The sequence below is a fragment of the Hyperolius riggenbachi genome, chromosome 3, assembly GCF_040937935.1.
Source record: "Hyperolius riggenbachi isolate aHypRig1 chromosome 3, aHypRig1.pri, whole genome shotgun sequence".
Classification (NCBI taxonomy): Eukaryota; Metazoa; Chordata; class Amphibia; order Anura; family Hyperoliidae; genus Hyperolius; species Hyperolius riggenbachi.
Window position 1 is genome coordinate 212,332,256 of NC_090648.1, and position 19,818 is coordinate 212,352,073.

Below are 19,818 nucleotides of genomic sequence, written 5' to 3' on the forward strand. Positions count from 1 at the left end.
ATTGGAGCGGTGCCAGTCTGTTAATTGATAGTTCACTAAGCTGTACATTTTAGTCTAGACGAGATATTCTAGGAGCATGTACTAACATGTTAGTAGTGTCCTGAGTGAGAAAAGGTTGGATGCGAGATATGTTTTTGAGTTGGAGATGACAGGAGCTGGTTAGGAAGTGAACGTGAGCAGAAAAAAAGTCAATTATTACCCCTAAGCAAGCGCTTTGGGAATTGAAGTTATAGGGGTGTCATTAAAATATATTGTTATATTAGGCAGAGAGATGGACATAGATGGTGGAAATATTGGTTTTGTTTTACTTACATTTAAGTATTAAATTTTGTACTAAATTTATATTGCATTGGTTTTTAAGTGTGGAATGACGACTCCAGTCCACAGTTTATATGGATCTTTGAGTGCTGGCCAAATTTGTTACCTTGCAGGTGTTTGGCCTCTAGGGGTGGAGTCTAATGTATGTATGATATTCCCCATTAGTAATTGGCAAGCTATGAATAAGAACCAGTGTGTCTGAAACATGTAAACTGCCTTGTCTTTTTTTTGGATGTGCTAGTAAAGTTCCTGGCTTTTAACCCATCATGGTGTGCTGCAGGCTTATGTGATGAATCTGTGTATACTGCCATGTGGAAGTTCTGCCAAGCACCACCTCTAACAAGTAAGGCGGTTGGACATGATCTTTCCACGTGTGTTTCAGTTTAGAATCTTTGTTTAATCTAACAGATTAAACATGTACAACGTTGTACCTTCTGGTTGTGTGTATTCATCCTTCCAGGTCCTGAAAGCACACGCTATACCTCCTTTTATAATGTCTAAATCCTAATGTGAGCACCAGGACAGTAACTTTGCTGACATGATGTCTCTAAAATTACAAACTTGGTTCTCACATGAGAAATCAATCATTTTGAGGAGCCGAGAAGATGCTGGGACTCCTGCAGAAACAGGGGAGGTAAATATACATCACTAACATGCTGTTTAAGACATGCATTCTGAACACCCTCCTCTCCCTCATTCAGAATGCAGGGGGGGGGGGGAAGAATCAGCCATGAAGATTTTCTGTGAAGAGAGTATTGGCTAGTCATGTTATTTTCTGCAGTTTGGTAAGGGATGAAAGCTGCCAGTTACTGAATACAAAACAGTTGTAGGCTGTAAGTGATCTACGGTAATGCAGTGTTTAGAGATGTCAACAGTGAGTGTTCTGTAACCTGGGTCCACAGTAGAGGCCAAATTAGACTGTATTCTGCAACAGAAGCCAGCGGACATGTCAACAGATCCTATGTTATCTAAAGGCTCTGTTAGGACATGCCCATTGTCTATGTTGCAGGAGAAGAATGCATAGTCTAGTCTTACAAGACTTTTTTTTTCAAGAAACCGCATGTAAATCAGAAATTTTATAGATGGGAATGGTATCTATGACATGGTTTTTTCTGAGTGCTTTGCGATTTGAAAACTCTTGCTAATGTAATGCTGTGGGTGTGATCACACTTTTTTTTTATTATTATTATTTATTTATTTATTTTTATTTATTTATTTATTTTTTAAATCACTAGCGATTAGAAATTGCTCCTAGTGGGTTTCTGGCCTAAAAAGTACATTACACTTCTTGGTAGATTACCTCTGCAGGTTGACTCTCCCATCAGGATGAATTGTCTCTGAATATTTCAACAGATCTGCAACCACTAGGGTCTCTGAGGATCGCTTTTCAACAAAAAGCTGTTCCAAATGAAATCTGTTCAGCTCCCTGAACCCCTGATATGGCTACATTTATTCCCATATCATGTTAATTTCAGGGATCTTTCACAGAATTATTCAGGACAGATCCAGGGTGTTCATGGCGATACTTTTCTGACCCAAAAGACTGCATTGCTGAAGAATCTGTTGATTGAGAATCCCTTTGATTTTCCCCACCTACCTTTTACAGGGCCCAGCCTTTTCACTTGAATTTAAGGTTGCTTGCTGCACCTTTCAGTCCAACTCCTCAATGGAAGATATTTTAAAAAATTGCCTCTTCAGATGTGTTATTTTAAACCCTATTTGCATAGCTAGAAAACAGAAACAAGAAAACTTTATGCAAAAATGAATGCCAGTTCCCTGATGGTTCAGATGTAAATTCTGTGATCAAGTTCACAAATTTGATTTTCTGTACAACTGATAGTGTTTATAGAATTCTATAGTGCATTTTACTGTGTGCTTTATAGTATGTGTTTAAATGTTTGTTTTTATTTAATTATTTTTCCTGATGGTGGTTCTTTAGTCTAAATTTAGGGTAACTTTTTTTTTTTCTTTTTTAATACTTTTTGCTAGGGTCTAAAAGCTATTCTATTGGTAAAATGTTAAACGTCTCTGACGGAAATCCCAGCAACATGTTTGAATTGGGACCAATGTTTCATAAATGGAATGAATGCTCCTTTTTTAAAATGGTGCCTATGGCAGGCCTACATTTAATGGTAACCCTGTTATATTACGTCTATGTGTACATCACTGCTTTGCACTGCACGGAATATGTTGACACTTTATATTTCAATAATAATAATAATAATAATAGTTGTAACTGTTGGCTTCTATTGTCAGGCTCAAGAAACAGCTGCTCTCTTATCCTCAAAGAAAAAGCAAAAGTTTGTCAACTTATACACCAAAGAGGGACAGGACCGGCTGACTGTGCTGATACCTGGACGTCATCCATGCGAGTGCCTGGCCCAGAAGCATAAACTTATCAACAACTGTATGACTTGTGGACGCATTGTATGCGACCAAGAAGGCTCTGGACCTTGTCTGTTTTGTGGGAGCTTGGTAAGATCTCTGGTACTTGTGATGTGAGATGCAATGCCCATTGCCTGGTACTGGAAGCAAAAGGAAATATAAGACCAAAGGTCATGCATTAGCTTCTGCTCTATACAAAAACAGGTATTTAAGTTCAGGATTCTTAAAGGGAAGGTTCAAGCAAAATAAAAAAATGAGTTTCACTTACCTGGGGCTTCTACCAGCCCCATGCAGCCATCCTGTGCCCTCGTAGTCACTCACTGCTGCTCCAGTCCCCCGCTGGCAGCTTTCCGACCTCCGAGGTCGGCGGGCCGCATTGCGTACGTTTTTACGCATTCCCGCTGGTGCAAGAGCATTAACACATACATTTTTACGCGTTACTGGTTCAATGCGTAAATTTTTACGCATTGAACCAGTACCGCGTAAAAATGTATGTGTTAATGTTCCTGCACTAGTGGGAATGCGTAAAAACGTATGCAATGCGGCCCGCCGACCTCTGAGGTCAGAAAGCTGCCAGCGGGGGACTGGAGCAGCAGTGAGTGACTACGAGGGCACAGGATGGCTGCATGGGGCTGGTAGAAGCCCCAGGTAAGTGAAGCTCATTTTTTTTATTTTGCTTGGACCTTCCCTTTAAAAGAAGCCATTACCTTTCATTGTGGCTCTGCTGCCATAGCATCAATAAGCAGGGCCGTTTAAACCCACAGACTTTACAGGTGGTGGCCTGGAGTACAGTGCCTGTCAGAGGGTGCAGTAAGTTTACTGGCAGTCCAGGATAAAAATACTGACAGTCCAGGATTTAACCATTTCAGCCCGCGGGGATTTTTCACCTTATGCATTAGAGCAATTTTCACCTCCCATTCATTCACTAATCACTTCATCACTATTATTATTATTATTATTTATTTATAAAGCGCCAACATATTCCGTGGTGCTCTACAATGTAAGAAAACACGGGATACATGATGATACAGACAATGATATACATCAGATATGCACACTGATACAAAATACAGAACTGCTGATTACAATAGCAAATTTGCCATGACTAAAATGTATAAATGTCTAACAGTGTGCAAGCAATTAAATTAATAACATTCCATGACACAGAAGGGTGAGAGCCCTGCCCTTGCGAGCTTACAATCTAAAGGACGAGCTTACAATCTAAAGTCCATCCTTATCACAAGTTATTGATCTATATATTGTTTTTTCTGCCACTACTTAGGCTTTCTTTGGGTGATGCATTTTGCTAAGCATTATTTTTTTTATAAATGCATTTTAACAGGATTAATAAGAAAAAAAATGGAAACCATTCATTATTTCTCAGTTTTTGTCTATTATAGCTTTAAAATAATCCATGCTACCATAATTAAAACCTATGTATTTTATTTGCCAGTTTGTCTTGGTAATTATACCATTTACATTTTGTCCCTATCACAATGTATGGCGCCAATATTTGGAAATAAAGGTGAATTTTTTCCCGTTTTGCGTCCACCACTATTTACAAGCTTATAATTTAAAAAATGTTAGTCTTATACCCCCTTCACATGCATATTTAAAAAGTTCAGACCCTTAGGTAACTATGTTTTTGTTTTTTGTTTTTATTGTAATTTTTTTTTTCCATTAAAAATTTTATTTGGGTAATTTTTTCGTGTGGGAAATAAACATTTATTTTTAAATGTTAAAATGTGTGTGAATTCCCTTCAAAAATGTTTGTAGATGTAGTTTTACTATTTGGCCACAAGATTGAGTTTTTTTTTTTTTCTATCTTGTGCCTCTCGCTTACCGGAAGCACAAGGACGACTGGGAAACTTTTTTTTTTTTTTTGCAGAAAGACTGTGGCCTCTGGTAAGAGACAATCGTTTTTTCTGCTGGGGATTTTGATCGGTGATTGGGAACCATGTGCCCGTTCACTGATCACAGGGCTACCGGGGAACAGCACGGGGGCGTGGCCGCGGCAGCACGCCGAAGCGCGGCACCACAGCAGAGCAGCTGCCTGGACGTGAGGATCACGTCTGGGCGGCTGAAATGGTAAAAGAGAAACTCCAACCAAGAATTGTACTTTATCCCAATCAGTAGCTGATACCCCCTTTTACATGAGAAATCTATTCCTTTTCACAAACAGCCCATCAGAGGGGGGGGGGGGGGGGGCGCTGTATGGCTGATATTGTTGTGAAACCCCTCCCACAAAGAAATTCTGAGTACGTACTCTTGGCAGTTTCCTGTCTGTGAACCTTGCTGCATTGTGGGAAATAGCTGTTTACAGCTGTTTCCAACTGCCAAAAAAACATGCAGCAGCTAAATCACCTGCCAACAGTAAAAATGTCACCATGCAATAAATGTCAGAATGTAAATCAGGGATTTAAAAGATTTTACAATGGGCAAACACTGACTAAATCATTTATACATAATTATTGTAAAAATAAAGCACTTTTTTTATTACATTATTTTCACTGGAGTTCCTCTTTAACTATCCTTTCTTGAGGTCCAAGGTTTTGTGTGCTCTCTGCATAATTGTTCTATTGACTTTGTGTATACAGCCACAGATAAGGAATAATAGAATTTGTAGACTGTCACTAATATCCCCCTAAACCAAAAGCATTTAAACAATGTCTCCTCTAATCTCCTGATTGATCAGTATACCTACCCCTCATCTTTCCTCTAATCAATTACCCTGCCCTAACCCTGGTGGTGGAGGTGGTGCATCATTGGGGCGTGGACAACACAGGTTGACTTGCCTGGGCTGCCAAACTGGTCAGAAACAGCTCTGCCAATAAGTTGAATTCATGGAATTAAGCTTGAATCACATTGTGTAGAATACCATGTCTTGAAAAAACACAACTTTCCACCAGTAGGTGCCAGTGGTAAACTGTTGAGAAGAGATTGAGCTTTCACTATTGTGAAAGTTGTTCCCTATGAGCAGTATGCTGCTAGTGAGCAATGTATTGACAATTAGACTTTGCTATCAAATATTTGTCGGCTCCTAAAGTGGATCCGAGATAAAATTTTACTCATTGCATAATTGTGTTCCTTTCCTATTGTTTATAGGGCATTCCTCAAGCCAAATACTTTTTTGTTTTAATACTCTAATTCCCTTTAAATTAAACAAGCCTCGCCCACAGCATTTCAGAGAGCCTTGGCATTTTCAGACAGAGTGAAAGGGGAGGAGGGAGGAGGAGGGGGATTAGGTTTTTTTTCACAGGCTGAGTGCTGAAGATGCAGATAAGCTTGCTGTGTGTAATGTTTACAAACATGGCTGCTGTCATTGTATCACAGGAAGAAATAATCATGTTCTATTGAAGCTGTTTGCAGCTAGATTTGCTGTGTATACTATCTAAACTTTAGATAAGATATAGACAAGTTACTTGTTATAGTTAGTTTTTCATCTCGAATCCGCTTTTAAGGAAATCTAAATTGTAATTTAAAAAAATGAGTTGAACTTACCTGGGGCTTCTTGCAGCCCACTGGTGTCCTCCTGTGCCTACGACACTGGTCCATGTAACCCCGGGCAGCAGCTGCGCCTCCTCATCTTGCTCCCACGGCCGGGAGTACGAAAAAATCGCTATTGCACATGTGCAGAGTGCTCCCAGCTGCTAGACCGTGATCAGGGTACGAGCGGCTCTGGGCTGTGCATGTGCAGTAGTCACCGGCTGGCTTTGCAGGGTTGCCGCTGCTGGCCGGAGGGACTTGGATCGGCGTTGTGGGCACAGGATGGCTCCCGGGGGCTGCAAGAAGCCCCAGGTAAGTTCAACTCATTTTTTTATTCAGAATTTAGTCTCCCTTAAAGAGAACCTGTACTGAGTAAAAATATTTAAAATAAACACATGAGGTAACTTCAAATGAACATTACACAGTTACCTTGCCATCAGTTCCTCTCAGAAACTCACCATTTTCTTCTGACAATAATTCCTTCCAGTTCTGACAATATTTTGTCAGATCTGAAATATATCAGTTGCTGCCCATAAAATATCAGTTGCTGTCAGTTATAGCTGAGAGGAAAACTGATGTACCAGGTAATGTCCATCTTTCCCTATGGCTTAAGTGGGCGATGTTACAGTTTAACTGTGTGCTGACCAGAAAGCTGTTATGGGTAATGCCCATTTTCAAAAAGGAGGACGGAAAATTCCCTTGGTCACAGTGAACAAACAGGATGGGAGAAAGACACTGAGGAGTAGACTACATGGAAGGTAAGTATGACTTGTGTATGCTTATTTTGACTTTTACTTTTCAGTTCAGGTTTTCTTTAAATGGTGTTGACAGCAAAAGACAACTGACACTTGAGGGCTCTTTATAAATATGTTTTGTGTGATATTAAGGGACGTCAGACATTATGCATTGTTGTTTTTATTATGTATTTATATTCTGCTACCATCTTCTGCAAGTGCTTTACAGAGTACACTAACTGTCCTTCACGGAGCTTACAATCCAATGTCCTTACCAAAGTTTAGTGGTAATATGGGGGAGTCAATTAACAACATACCGGTATGTTGATGGTGTCCTGCCTCAAATTGGAGCCTGGGATTCTTGCGCTGCAAGGTGAAAATGCTATCCACTTAGCCACCATAGCTCATTGTCTGACTTTACTACCAGTGCAGTGTGATACAATAGTGCACTGCAGCATACATTTTAATGTGCCACTCCATTTAGTATGGGCACTGGGGGTAATTTTTAGTGGAATCTGTATCACCTTTGAATAAGAAGGCTCCCTGATACTTGCCTCCCTAAGGGAAACCAGTGTAAGAGTAAATCCGTACCCCTTACCCATTCCCATGCAGCGAAAAATTAGTAACAAACCCAAAACCTAGAATAAAATCTTCTTGCCACACAACGTAAGTCTGAACCTGCTTCAGCACTGCTATTAACTCCCTTTATTGCCCAAGTCCATAAGTGGGCAATGGTATAGTTGCCAGAACTTCCTCCAGCAACTAGGATAGGATTATATTTGGTTTAAAATCCTCTTTTATGTAGTTAAAGGACACCTGAACTGTGACCGATATGAAGCCTGACATTTATTTCCTTTTAAACAATACTAGTTGTCTGGCTGTCCTCTTGATCTCTTTGGCTGCAATAGTGTCTGAATCACAGCCCTGAAACAAGCATGTGGCTAATCCACATCTAATCAGAAACACCTCATCTGCATGCTTGTTCAGGGTCTGTGGCTAAAAGTATTAGATGCAGATTATCAGCAGGATGATGCAGATTATCAGCAGGACAGCCAGGCAACTAGTATTTTTTTTGTTTAAAAGGAAATAAATATGGCAGCCTCCATATCCCTCTCAGTTCAGGTGTCCTTCCAATTTGCTCCCAGTTGCCAGATTGAATCTTAGTTGCTCCACCATTGGGTAGGTTCAGCTCTGATTAAGGGGGTTTTCCTTCTGGTGCCCAAGGCAGCTCTACGCTCGCTGTACAGCGGTTTGTGATCTGTAAGCTGCTGCTGCAGAAAATTCTATCAGTTGTATGTTCAAGACTGGGATTTTGGGAGGAAAGTTCTGTAAGCTAGGGACCGAGCTACAGAGGGTAATCTCTTGCTTATTGAAACATATATGTCCTGAAGTATTACTGTTGAAAACCATACTTGGTTACATTTCTTCTAATGTCAGTCTTCAAGGACAAGTTTTTTTTTTATTTATTTATTTTTTTTTGGGGGGAGGGATGCAATGCAATTTGTAATATTATTCAAGTAAAATAAAAAAAATAGCAATAACTAAATTGGAGTTAACCAAGCAGTAGGTGGTAAGTGATGACTGGTGCTGAAGGTTTGTCAAAAATATTAGTTTAGAAATTGCCCTCCAATGCACCTACGAATAGCCTCCTAATAGACCTAGCAAATGCCAGCTTTACTCATGCAGTTGAATCAGCTGTTAAACTGTGTAATATGGGCCAATAATTTAGTAACATGAAGTAGGCAATGGTCAGCTGGTCTGGTAGCTGACAACTCCAGAACTAGTAGGTTGTTAGTAAGTTCTATAAAATGCTTTAGGAGAGGTGTTTAGTGTTGAGAAATTCTGTTAATTATTCACAATATGTTTTACATTTCCACAGAGCTTCATCTGATGATTTTTTTTTTTTTGTAACCTTCTGTTAGGTTTGCACAAAGGAAGAGCAAGACATATTAATAAGAGACTCCAACAAGAGCCAGAAATTGCGGAAGAAACTTATGGGAGGTGAGCCAGATATATGTAAATGCTCCTGTGATTGTAAAGTGGTCACAGAAAAGGACAGCTCAATTCCAATAGCTTATTATAAATAACTTTCATTAGATTCTGCAATTTGTAAAGTGAAAATCTCTGCATCCATATATTGTATTATTTGGACCATAAGACACACTTTTTCTCCCCCCAAAATGGGGTGGAAAATTCAGTGCATCTTATGGTCCAAATGGGCACCCCTCAATGCGGTAAGTGCAGAGCCGTTGCACTCTGAGTCTTTTGTCCCTTCCTCTATTGAAGCAGCAAGTAAGGCCCCAGGGGTATGGCTGGCATGGTGGCCTGAGCAGCCACAAGTTTCAGAGCTCCGCTGCCGGGAATGCATTTTTGCCCGTAATCTGCCCTCCTCCTGATATCCTGTAAGTATGGTGGGGGGAATCCACCGCTAAGGACCACGGCTTCCAGACACATAGTAGCTGTATCGCAATGACTACCACACTGGACCCCACACGCAGGTGGCCTCTGCTGCTAATTTAGGTCCCTTGTTCTGAACTGGATGTAATCCACGAAAAACTCCAGAAGGTCCGCACACTCTAATTTACCATGTTCTGTTTATTCAGAAAACGTAACACACCATTCCACAACCATTTGTGGAATGGTGTGTTACGTTTTCTGAATAAACAGAACATGGTAAATTAGAGTGTGCGGACCTTCTGGAGTTTTTCGTGGATTACAAATATTGGTCCAGCACCTCGCCTGTGGTGTGCGACTTCATTCTCTGTGCAACTGAACTGGATGTAGGCTGCAACTCGCTCCTGGACCTGCAGTGCCTGCCACACTCTACTTGCTTTGGCTGGGCCCAATTTAGCCATCGTAGAGCCATGGCTGCATGCTTACTGCTGTCACCTGCTGCTGGGGACCCTGACAGTGTGAATTTTCATAAGCTAGCAAAATGTTATTGTTAGTTGTCAGTTATGCTGTCTACAGTTTACTCTGTTAGAAAAGAACATGCTAGTCTCTTGCAAATGTGGGTAAACAAGTTTTTTTTTTCTTCACTAAGAAAATTAAAGTTGGCTTTGAAAAGTCTATGTAGAGTACTGCACACTGTCACCTCCACTTCATGTCCACAGCAGCGCAATGTTATTAAGAGTGACTGCATGTACCACAGACCTTTTTGAATGTGGAGATGGAGAGGCAAGCTGAAAGGACAACTGTAATGAGAGGTATATGGAGGCTGCCATATTTATTTCCTTTTAAACAATACCAGTTACCTGGCTATCCTTCTGATTCTCTACCTCTAAACCCTGAATATGCAGATCAGTGTGTGTGTGTGTGTGTGTGTGTGTGTGTGTGTGTGTGTGTGTGTGTGTGTGTGTGTGTGTGTGTGTGTGTGTGTGTGTGTGTGTGTGTGTGTGTGTGTGTGTGTGTGTGTGTGTGTGTCTTTGTGTGTGTGTGTGTGTGTGTGTGTGTGTGTGTGTGTGTGTGTGTGTGTGTGTGTGTGTGTGTGTGTGTCTTTGTGTGTGTGTGTCTTTGTGTGTGTGTGTGTCTTTGTGTGTGTGTCTTTGTCTGTCTTTGTCTGTCTTTGTCTGTCTTTGTCTGTCTTTGTCTGTCTTTGTCTGTCTTTGTCTGTCTTTGTCTGTCTTTGTCTGTCTTTGTCTTTAGAGCAGAGGTCCCCAAACTTTTTCCGGTCAAGGGCCGGGTCAACTTGCTTCAGACTGCCGGGGGGCCGGAACATGCATAACATGCCTGGAGGAGAACTCCCAGCAGCAGCCAATTAGTCGTGCGTCGCTCGAACTACTTTGAGCACCAGACAGTGAAGCATAACCAGGTGACAACCTGCCATCCAGTTGGACAGCAGTGTCACCTGATGCAGAATTGGATTGGTAGCCAGCGAATGACTGCTAGCTGGCTTCTATAGTATGTGGATGGGTGGTGCCAGCACTGCTATTCTATATGTGAGAAGCTGATATTTAAAGGTACAGTGGGCTACATCTATAAGTTACACATTTTGGGCTTGATTCACAAAAGAGTGCTAACTGATAGCACGGCCGTTTTCGTGTTGTGCGCGACCGTGCATTTTTGCCCAAAACGATAACGGTTTTCGCGTGAAACCGATATAGTTTGCGTGCGAAAAGTCATGGTTGCGCCCGAAAACGTTAGTTTTGCGCGAAAACGGCCGTGCTATTAGTTACCACTCTTTTGTGAATCAAGCCCTATGTGTTTGAGGGCCAATGAAAAAGCATCGGCGGGCCGCATTCGGCCCGCGGGCCTTAGTTTGAGGAGCACTGCTTTAGAGACTTACTTTTTAAGATTCAGCATCATAGTTGCTTAATCTCTGTTTTGCCATTATTCTTGTGCTTCTCTGAGTAGATCTTTCTTCTTTACAACACTTGGCTAGTTAACATTGCAAGTGATTCTTGGCATTAGTGGTGCTTTAACATTTTATTCACACTGCAAGCTTGACGATGGCTTGCTTTTCATAAGCAGGTCATACATGTGTCACATTTTTCCCATACAGTTTTAGGGAAAGGGGATGGGATTGAAAGGTGCATACCATGCTATGTTGAATAGTACAACACTAGTGGTTTGATCAGTTCTAGATAGAATTCGGCTGAAATTTCATTGATGACTAAGTGGGCTGATTCTGATTGGTGAGGGATCAATTGTTTTCCATATCAAGCTTTTATTGACTCCTGTATTGCTAGCTTCCTACTGTAGACATGATGGCCCTTTATTAGCGATTTGACCTTCACCAGTGAAGTCAGTATGAAGCATCTTTTAACACCTAGTAAAAACACCAGTCAGCACTAAGCCCAGTTAGAATGAGTCCACACCATCACTCCTCTGAGCTCTTACAATAGAATAGTAGCTTTTTTTGTCTGCTATAATATAGAAAGTATTATGGGCAAATATTTGATTTCTGTCATTTTAGCCACATTTTAATTCATGGGCAGGTTATGGCTTAGCATGAAACAAATATTTCAATTTTTGAGAAATTAACACATGAACGAACTGCTGACATTGGACTTGAACATATTTTTATTTTTTTCATTGTAGTTCCTGATGCCTGTTCAAAAGATCTGCTCCCTCATCAAGAAATGCGCATGAAGGAGGGTTTAGAGAGGGCCTTACAACATCGCGACAAGCTCCTGGAGTATGACAAGACTAGGTATTTGTCACAGTATCAAGCAACACAAAGTATGCTTGACCCTACTATTAGCATACGTCCCATTTTCTAAGTAGCTGTCTCGGATTGGACACTGTTTAACTAGTGCAAAAGTTCAACAAATACAAACTGTACTCAGTACTGCAGTGCATCCTTCTCTCAGCAGTTTAACCGACAGTAGACCATGAGGCTGTATGTGGTTCAACAGAGCTTTGGGTGGTTATTGCTGCTGTACAGTGGTTCCATGATTCCTTCAGCTGATCCCCAATTTGGGGTAGTACCCTTTTCCCCACTTCTCTTAGCCTTAATTTCCTTTTTGTAAATCGGTTAACTTTGCATAGGGTAAAACCAACATAGTGCCTTTCCCTGCTAAAAGCTTGCTTACTATGTCTCCCATTAACATCTATACATGGTATGTGAACACTGTATATGGACTATGCTTCGTCCTACTCGTCCCCCATTGGAGGATTGTAGCAAGAGATGCAAGAAGAGATGGAAGGAAGAGCGGGACTCCAAAAGTTCCATCAGTGTTTATGTGCAGTAACCGAGGGTAGACACTGAAAGAGGGATTTTTAGCAGGGGAAGGAAATACGAATCTCTATTTTACACTTTGCGAAGCTTTTTTTATTTGAGCTTCAAGAAGATTAAGGCTATAAGAGGTGAAGGAGAGGTACTACAATTTTGTGATGTGTTGAAGGGAGACATAGAACAATTGTACCCCAGCTGTAACCAACCAATTGCTCTGTTGAACCGTTTAGGGCCCTTTTTCACTTCGTGTTTTGCGATATAATTGCTAGCAGATCACAATATGCTAGGTACAGCTAAACTAAAGAAAACTGCAGGGACTGTTTCCATTAGTGCTATCCGTTTGTGTCGTAATTGTTTTCCCGAGTGCAGTCTTGTCCTGCTAGGTTTTCTGTGCGATTCAGCTCCTATATTTTGGATAGAAGTGCAGGGAAATTGCATAGCAATCGCACCGTTACGTGATTACCCCAGCTATTCGGCAATTCCCCGCTTGTTTGTTTTCTTGGTGCAAAACACACTGCATTCGCACCATACACCCAACGAATCGTGCAGGTGGAAACCGGAAATAGCCGTGATCGCAGCACGTTTCCTAGTGCATAAGAGCCCTACCACCCTATTGGTCTACTATCTTGTGTTTTGCGACGGGAAAGACCCCTACAACCTGCTGGTTTACTATCTGGTGTTGCAGTGGGAAAGAGCTTTACAACCTGGTGGTCTACTGTCTAGTGTTGCAATGGGAAAGAGCCCTAGAATATGGTGGTCTGTTATCTGGTGTTGCAATGGGAAGCACCCCTGCAATGATGGATTTGTATTTGTGATAATGTACAGTGTAAAGCGGGAATTTAACCAAGGATTGATCTTCATCTCAATCAGCAGCCAATACCCAGTTTCCTATGAGAAGTCTTTACCTTCTCTCTATAGATCATCAGGGGGTGTGTGTGGCTAATATTGTGGGGAAACACCTCCAACAGTGATGTCATGACAGTTTCCTTTCTTTAAAACTGCCAAGCAACCAGTATCTCCCTTGTGGTGGCCATACACGGTACAATAAAAACGTTCGATTTTCCCGTTTATTGGATCTAAATGATCGAATTGAATAAAAGTTGAAAATATATTTTTTTTTTCGATCAAGAAATTCGAAAGATTATCCCGTCTTTTTTTCTGGAAAAATGATCGGACATGCTGGAAAAATCTTTATATTCGATCTAATGGAATAATTGAACTAAATTATCTAATTGAAAATTGTACCATGTATGGCCACCATTACGTGCATATGTATATCTATTAAAAACAACCAATGTCATTGTTAGTGGGCGTGATTATAGATGGCAGTCTGCCAACAATAAAGATGATGCGCTGGCTCGTTGTGGATGAAACAGCATGAACTAATTATATGGCAAATATCAATCATTTATTGATCTCTTTTCCATTTTTATTCTTTGTAATGATTTATTCCCCCCACCCCTCCTTACTTTTTTCCGATTACGTTCTTCTTCAAAGTATGCATATCCCCTTATCTTATCACATCTTTAATGCTGTGGTGTTTTTTTTTTTTTTGTTTTTTTTTTTGGTTTTCTTCTCCCAATTCTGCCTGTTGATCCACAGTGTACGGCGCACACATGTGATCGATGATGAGTCAGATTATTTTGCAACTGATTCCAACCAGTGGTTATCCAAGTTGGAACGGGAGGCTCTGCGCAAAAAGGAACAAGAGCTGCTAGAACTACGTCATGCTTCCCGCCTCTCTCGTAAAGTCACAATTGACTTTGCAGGCCGCAAGGTTTTTGAGGAAGGAGGAGACCTTGTTGATTATCACAAACAGTAAGAAAAAGTGTCTTATCTAAACATCCTCTACAAACTGCCAACTTATTACACAGGGCTAAACAGTAAATTGGTAACTGGTGTAGATTATAGATGTTAGACAACCCCAGGGCCGGATTTACCATAAGGCACTGTAGGGACGTGCCTACAGGCACCTAATGATGGAAAAGTGTCTCACTCCCCTCCCCGAGTGCCTCCCTCCCTCCTTCCCAATGCGGAGTCCCAAGTGAGAGGTTACTCACCCGGCTCTCGGCATTCCACTGACAAGATCTCCATTCAGTCAGGGGCGCTTATAGCTACTTAATACTGAGGTTCCTCTAGCTACCTAATATTTTGGCACAACTCTTGCTACTTAATACTGAGAGTACCTCTGGCTACCTAATGCTAAGGGACACCTTAGAAAGGGAAGTAAGGGAGAAGTAATAGCTAGACCAGTCAGCACACGTGCAGTACACTTGGGTGGGGGTTTGTAGGTTCATGGAGGACCAAGTTTAAGGTGCCAGGACATCTGTGCCTATAGGCTCCTGTGAGGCAAATCCAGGCCTGGACAAACCATAATAAAAACATGACACAGGAGGAGAAGAGGACACTTTCCCACTAGGCCTACTAAGATGTGGGGAACACAGGATGGAGTAAGCGAGCAGAGTTAGTTGTTTAGTTATTGAATTTAATGTGGATACTAAACTTTATAAGTTATTTAATGCTGCTGTTATGGATACATAATACTGTATAAGCATTTTGTAGAATAGTATTCTGTAGATTTTACTACATTTTATGATTTTCTTGGACAGATTTGATGAGACTGTGCATTCCATTAACTCTGGGACATTAGGAAAACCAGTGAAGAGTTCAGGAAGTTATCAAAATGATTCCATCCTCTTGAATCCTGGCTTGCAGATGCCTCCTCCTGTCGTAAGTCTGATTAGCTAATGGGCAAATGAGATGCAGAAGGGCCGCTTTAAGTGTAGCAACTTGGATACATGTAAAATATATTCAGATATGTAGTCTCTGGTTTCACGGCTTGTGCACAGTACATTTGCTAGTAAAGAAAACATTTACAGCAAGTTTTATTTCAACCATGGTAAAACTATGTATTTATGTTCAATTACGGTCATCCAAAAGAATCATTCTTGATCACCGTACACAGTCCTGCTCCTTGACCATCTGCATGCTCTATGGAGGTAGGAGGTTGAGCAGGAGGCTCCCCATTGTGGGGATCACAACAAGAGCAGCAAGGGAGGAGTGGTCAAACTCAATCTTTCATTGAAGGGGAGGCAACAATGTGGTACACCTGAACAGTGTGGTACACCTGTATGCACACTAGACTTTAACACAAGCGATCATCTTGGGCAGCAAAAACAGTGTGTGTACACACCTCAAAGCAGATCTACAATTGCTTTGTTTACTGAGCACTTTTAGTAGCACAGTGACGATGTTTATATTTAAAGAGCACAACAGAGGTGGTAATTTGGAGACCGTAAGGCTGCTCAGATACTGTTCTATGGGTTTTTATTAGGAGACCTACTATAATAGAGCACAATAGCGTAATGCAAGTGGAAACCAATAAGTAATATAGTTATTCTCATATGAGCTCATTACAAATGTGCTGGTGTACCATGTGCAATAAAATTCTTGCCAATAAAATTCTTGAAATAGAAAAGCTACTAAATTGGAACTTTGCCCATGTACAGGGATGCCTCTGCTTACAATCTGCAATATCCCATTTTCCTCCTCATTAATAAACCAACACCAACAGTCTGAGCTGATGCCTGGGGTTTGACAGATTTTATACCACTTCAGGTACACGTTAAAGAATCTTCCATCCCATTAACCCTCACTTCGCTATTGCTTTATAAATTACATCTGATTTCCAATGTTAATGCACGTTTAATTTCAATTCAAGCGTTCTAATGTTTGGCTTTCACTGTTTGTTTTTGACGCATCACTTGGAATTAAGAGTGAGCTACTCAAAGTTCTGGCCCTAACCTAGTCCTGAACTTGTAGGAAGTAAAAAAAAAAAATGCCAATCGTTAACAATCCATGCCAGGTTCCAGGTTATTTTAATCTTTTTTTTGTGTATAATGTCTGTGTGTTTTGGGCACGATTTGTAAATCTGTGTTTGTGCGTCGAGATACCAGTGACTTCCTTACGCATTCTCATTCTTGTATGCAGAAGAGTACATCTGTTCGGAGCAGATGGCATAGTTTGTGCCCAGAGACATACTTGGATGTAGACATGAACATTTCCCAGCTTATTACTGTTTTCTTCCTTAAGTTTATACAGAAACTATATCAGATCTATAGTAAACACAATCCTGAAATGTTACAGTACTGCCTTCTATATTTTCTGTTTTACCAACAAGGCATGGCATACATAAAGGAATCAGAATCCCTTTATTCGCCAAGTGCGACAGGCACCACATCCGGAATTATTTGTGGACACAAGGCATATCGGCAAGTGCAAACAGTGCAAGTAACACTACACATAGTACAATTTATAGAGAAACATTGCAACATAGCAAAAATTACACAGAGCGGTTGTCCCCATATTATGCAAGGATGAACATGAGACAGCCTACGGGCACGCGTTCGTACACTAGTGCCCCGAGGCGCTGAAGGGGATTAGGAGATGGCATTGGGGAGAAGGTCTGAGTGGAGGAGAGTGATCGCTTGAGGGAAGAATGTGTTCCTACGCCTGGTGGTTTTGGTGTATATTTGGTGTATATAATCTCTTAAAATAATTTGGTAGAAAGAAAAAAAAATTTAAGAATCTAGACCATTTACTTAATCTGATGTAAAAAGTGTAAATTTACATTTGAACCATAATATTTTAAAGGATACCAGAACCCAAGCCTCCCCTTTTTTTTTTTTTTTTTTTAATTTGATATTCCTTTTAAGGATTTTCTACTCAGGGCTCCTTTAACAAATTGCATTAATAAATGCAGTATTCTGTACTGTCATTCCAGTGGGTTGACCAGTCTAATACAGGTTCAGAAAAGAGAAGGACTTTGGCGGAAGAGAACACAGAGCGGAACAGACTTCGAATACAAGATCGAGAATTGCAGGAGATCAGCGACCAGGGCATGTGTCTGAGCATGCATCAACCATGGGCCTCTCTTTTAGTTGCTGGCATTAAACGGTGAGCTAGGCTCCAGGTTTTGTTTAAAGCGGATTCCTACCTTCCAGTTTTTCAATCAATGACAGATTGATGTGCTCACAAGGCTGAGGTCATGGGCCCACCACAGAAGGTAATATTTAGGCTAGTTACACACCGGGACGTTGCGTTATAGTGGACGTTATGGTCGGTGTTGGTAGAGGACAGTGAGTGAGCCGCGTTAAGCGGCTCTTTCCGCATTAGGGCAGTGAGAGTGGCGCTGATTGGCCGGCGGGACCACGTGATGCGGAGTGAAACACTCCGCATCACGTGGTACCGCCAGGCAATCAGCGGCCACCAGTGCAGTGCATATTGAGTAGCCATGTGCGTGGCTACGTAGCGGCCTCTCCTCTCCGCCCCAACACTGAGCATGTGTAAACAGTCTAACGCGGCTTAAGCCGCTGGTACGCTATAGTATGCTGCACGTTCTTAGGAACGTGCAGCGTTACATGTAACGCAACGTGGGCAGTGTGAACAGCCCCATTGACTTTGTATTGCTGTGAGTTGAGGAGCGTTACAGGCTGCACTAACGTGTGCCTGTAACTTCCCTGTGTGGAAGCAGCCTTAAAGAGACACTGAAGCGAAAAAAAAAATATATGATGAATTGGTTGTGTACTATGAATAATTTCTAGAAGATTAGCAGCAAAGAAAATATTCTCATACTTTTATTTTCAGGTATATAGTGTTTTTTCTAACATTGCATTATTCTATAATATGTGCAGATTACACAACACTCGGCATTCAAAATGATTCTTTCAGAGCAGTCTGAAGTAATGACCTCTCCTCTAGCAGAGAAAAAGTAAACAGTTCACTTACAGTTGAGATAATAAAAGTCAGATAACAGCCCTCTCCACTATTAACTTAGTCGGAGAGCTTAATGGCTTGTTTGCATAGAGATAACTGGAGTTTCTCAACTCTTCCTGTACTGGAAACAATTAGACTGATGTATTTTTTTCGCTTCAGTGTCTCTTTAATGGCTCTGATTCAAACTGAGATTATGGTATGTAATAAAATGGATTAAAAGCCCCCCCCCCACCAAAAAAAAAAGACATATATGAATGGTTTACAAAGTGAATATTTAGTGGCCTTCACTTGCTCCAGAAATCCAAATTCAAAGGATTAAAAGACATTTATTAGCAAGAAAAGCGATTTTTGATTTTATGTACAAATGCAATACAATCCTTTCAACAAATGTTTGCAGATAAGATCATATCCTATTTTCCTGCTTATACAGCAAGACATCTTATGATGTTACACATGCGGTATAGCCTGTAAGTCTGACAAAACTATTCATTAACCTCCCTGGCGGTAAGCCCGTGCTGAGCACGGGCTATGCCGCCGGGAGGCACCGCTCAGGCCCCGATGGGCCGATTTGCATAATTTTTTTTTTGCTGCACGCAGCTAGCACTTTGCTAGCTGCGTGCAGTGCCCGATCGCCACCGATCCGCCGCTATACGCGTCGCCGCAGCCATTTTGACAAACCGCCAGGAGGGTTAATGCCACTCTGCAGGTATATGGTGTCATTTTCCTCTTCACTGGACTGGAATGAGCATGATAACCCCTCCTGTAAAGTGTCTAAAAATACTTTACAGCTTCAGGTGCATGAAAACATAATGACTGACACCATTTTTTGAAAAGATTTACAGTATATGAAATTGTTTTCAACAAAGGAAATGTACTATGAGACCCCCATATTTGTCTGGATGTAACCTTAACAAGATACATAATAGATAGACTAATGAGTATAGTTTACCTGCAAACTGCTGTGTACCATTAATATCAATTTCAATAGATATGTTAGATTTGATAAAAAAAAATCTAATCATACGTAATCTATATAAAAAAAAAAAGCATTGTATGATATGTTAATGGAGATTCTTAATAGATTAGAATGTAGCTCAACACACACCATACAATCTTTGTTGTACAGATTTACCAAATCTATGCAGTATAAGGGCCAATAGATTGAAAATACCTTGTATGATTGATTGGATAAGCTCTTATACTACATGAAAGTGGTAAGATTGAACAACCAATATTGTATGGTGTGTGTTGAACCTTAGATTTAGATAAAAACAGTGAAACTAATGAAAAACCAAAGATTAACCTCCCTAGCGGTATGGATAGATATATCCGTCCATAAAAACATGCTGTGAACAGTATAAACGTGCATACACAGCAATACTCTCCTGCACTGTATACTAGAACCTTGCTTGACATATTTTGGCAAGTTACAGGAAAAAAGTT

The 19,818-nt window shown here is 40.9% G+C and overlaps 1 protein-coding gene across 1 annotated transcript in view; it reads left to right on the forward strand.

Annotated features, from left to right (window-relative positions):
* TRIP4 (thyroid hormone receptor interactor 4) overlaps positions 1–19,818 on the forward strand; it is a 45,402-nt gene that overhangs the window by 16,595 nt on the left and 8,989 nt on the right. The window contains exons 5-10 of the mRNA XM_068275662.1: positions 2,575–2,793; positions 8,846–8,924; positions 11,964–12,075; positions 14,203–14,418; positions 15,210–15,330; positions 17,384–17,556. Of these exons, the coding sequence (XP_068131763.1) occupies positions 2,575–2,793; positions 8,846–8,924; positions 11,964–12,075; positions 14,203–14,418; positions 15,210–15,330; positions 17,384–17,556 (920 nt within the window). The remainder of the gene's footprint in view (positions 1–2,574; positions 2,794–8,845; positions 8,925–11,963; positions 12,076–14,202; positions 14,419–15,209; positions 15,331–17,383; positions 17,557–19,818) is intronic.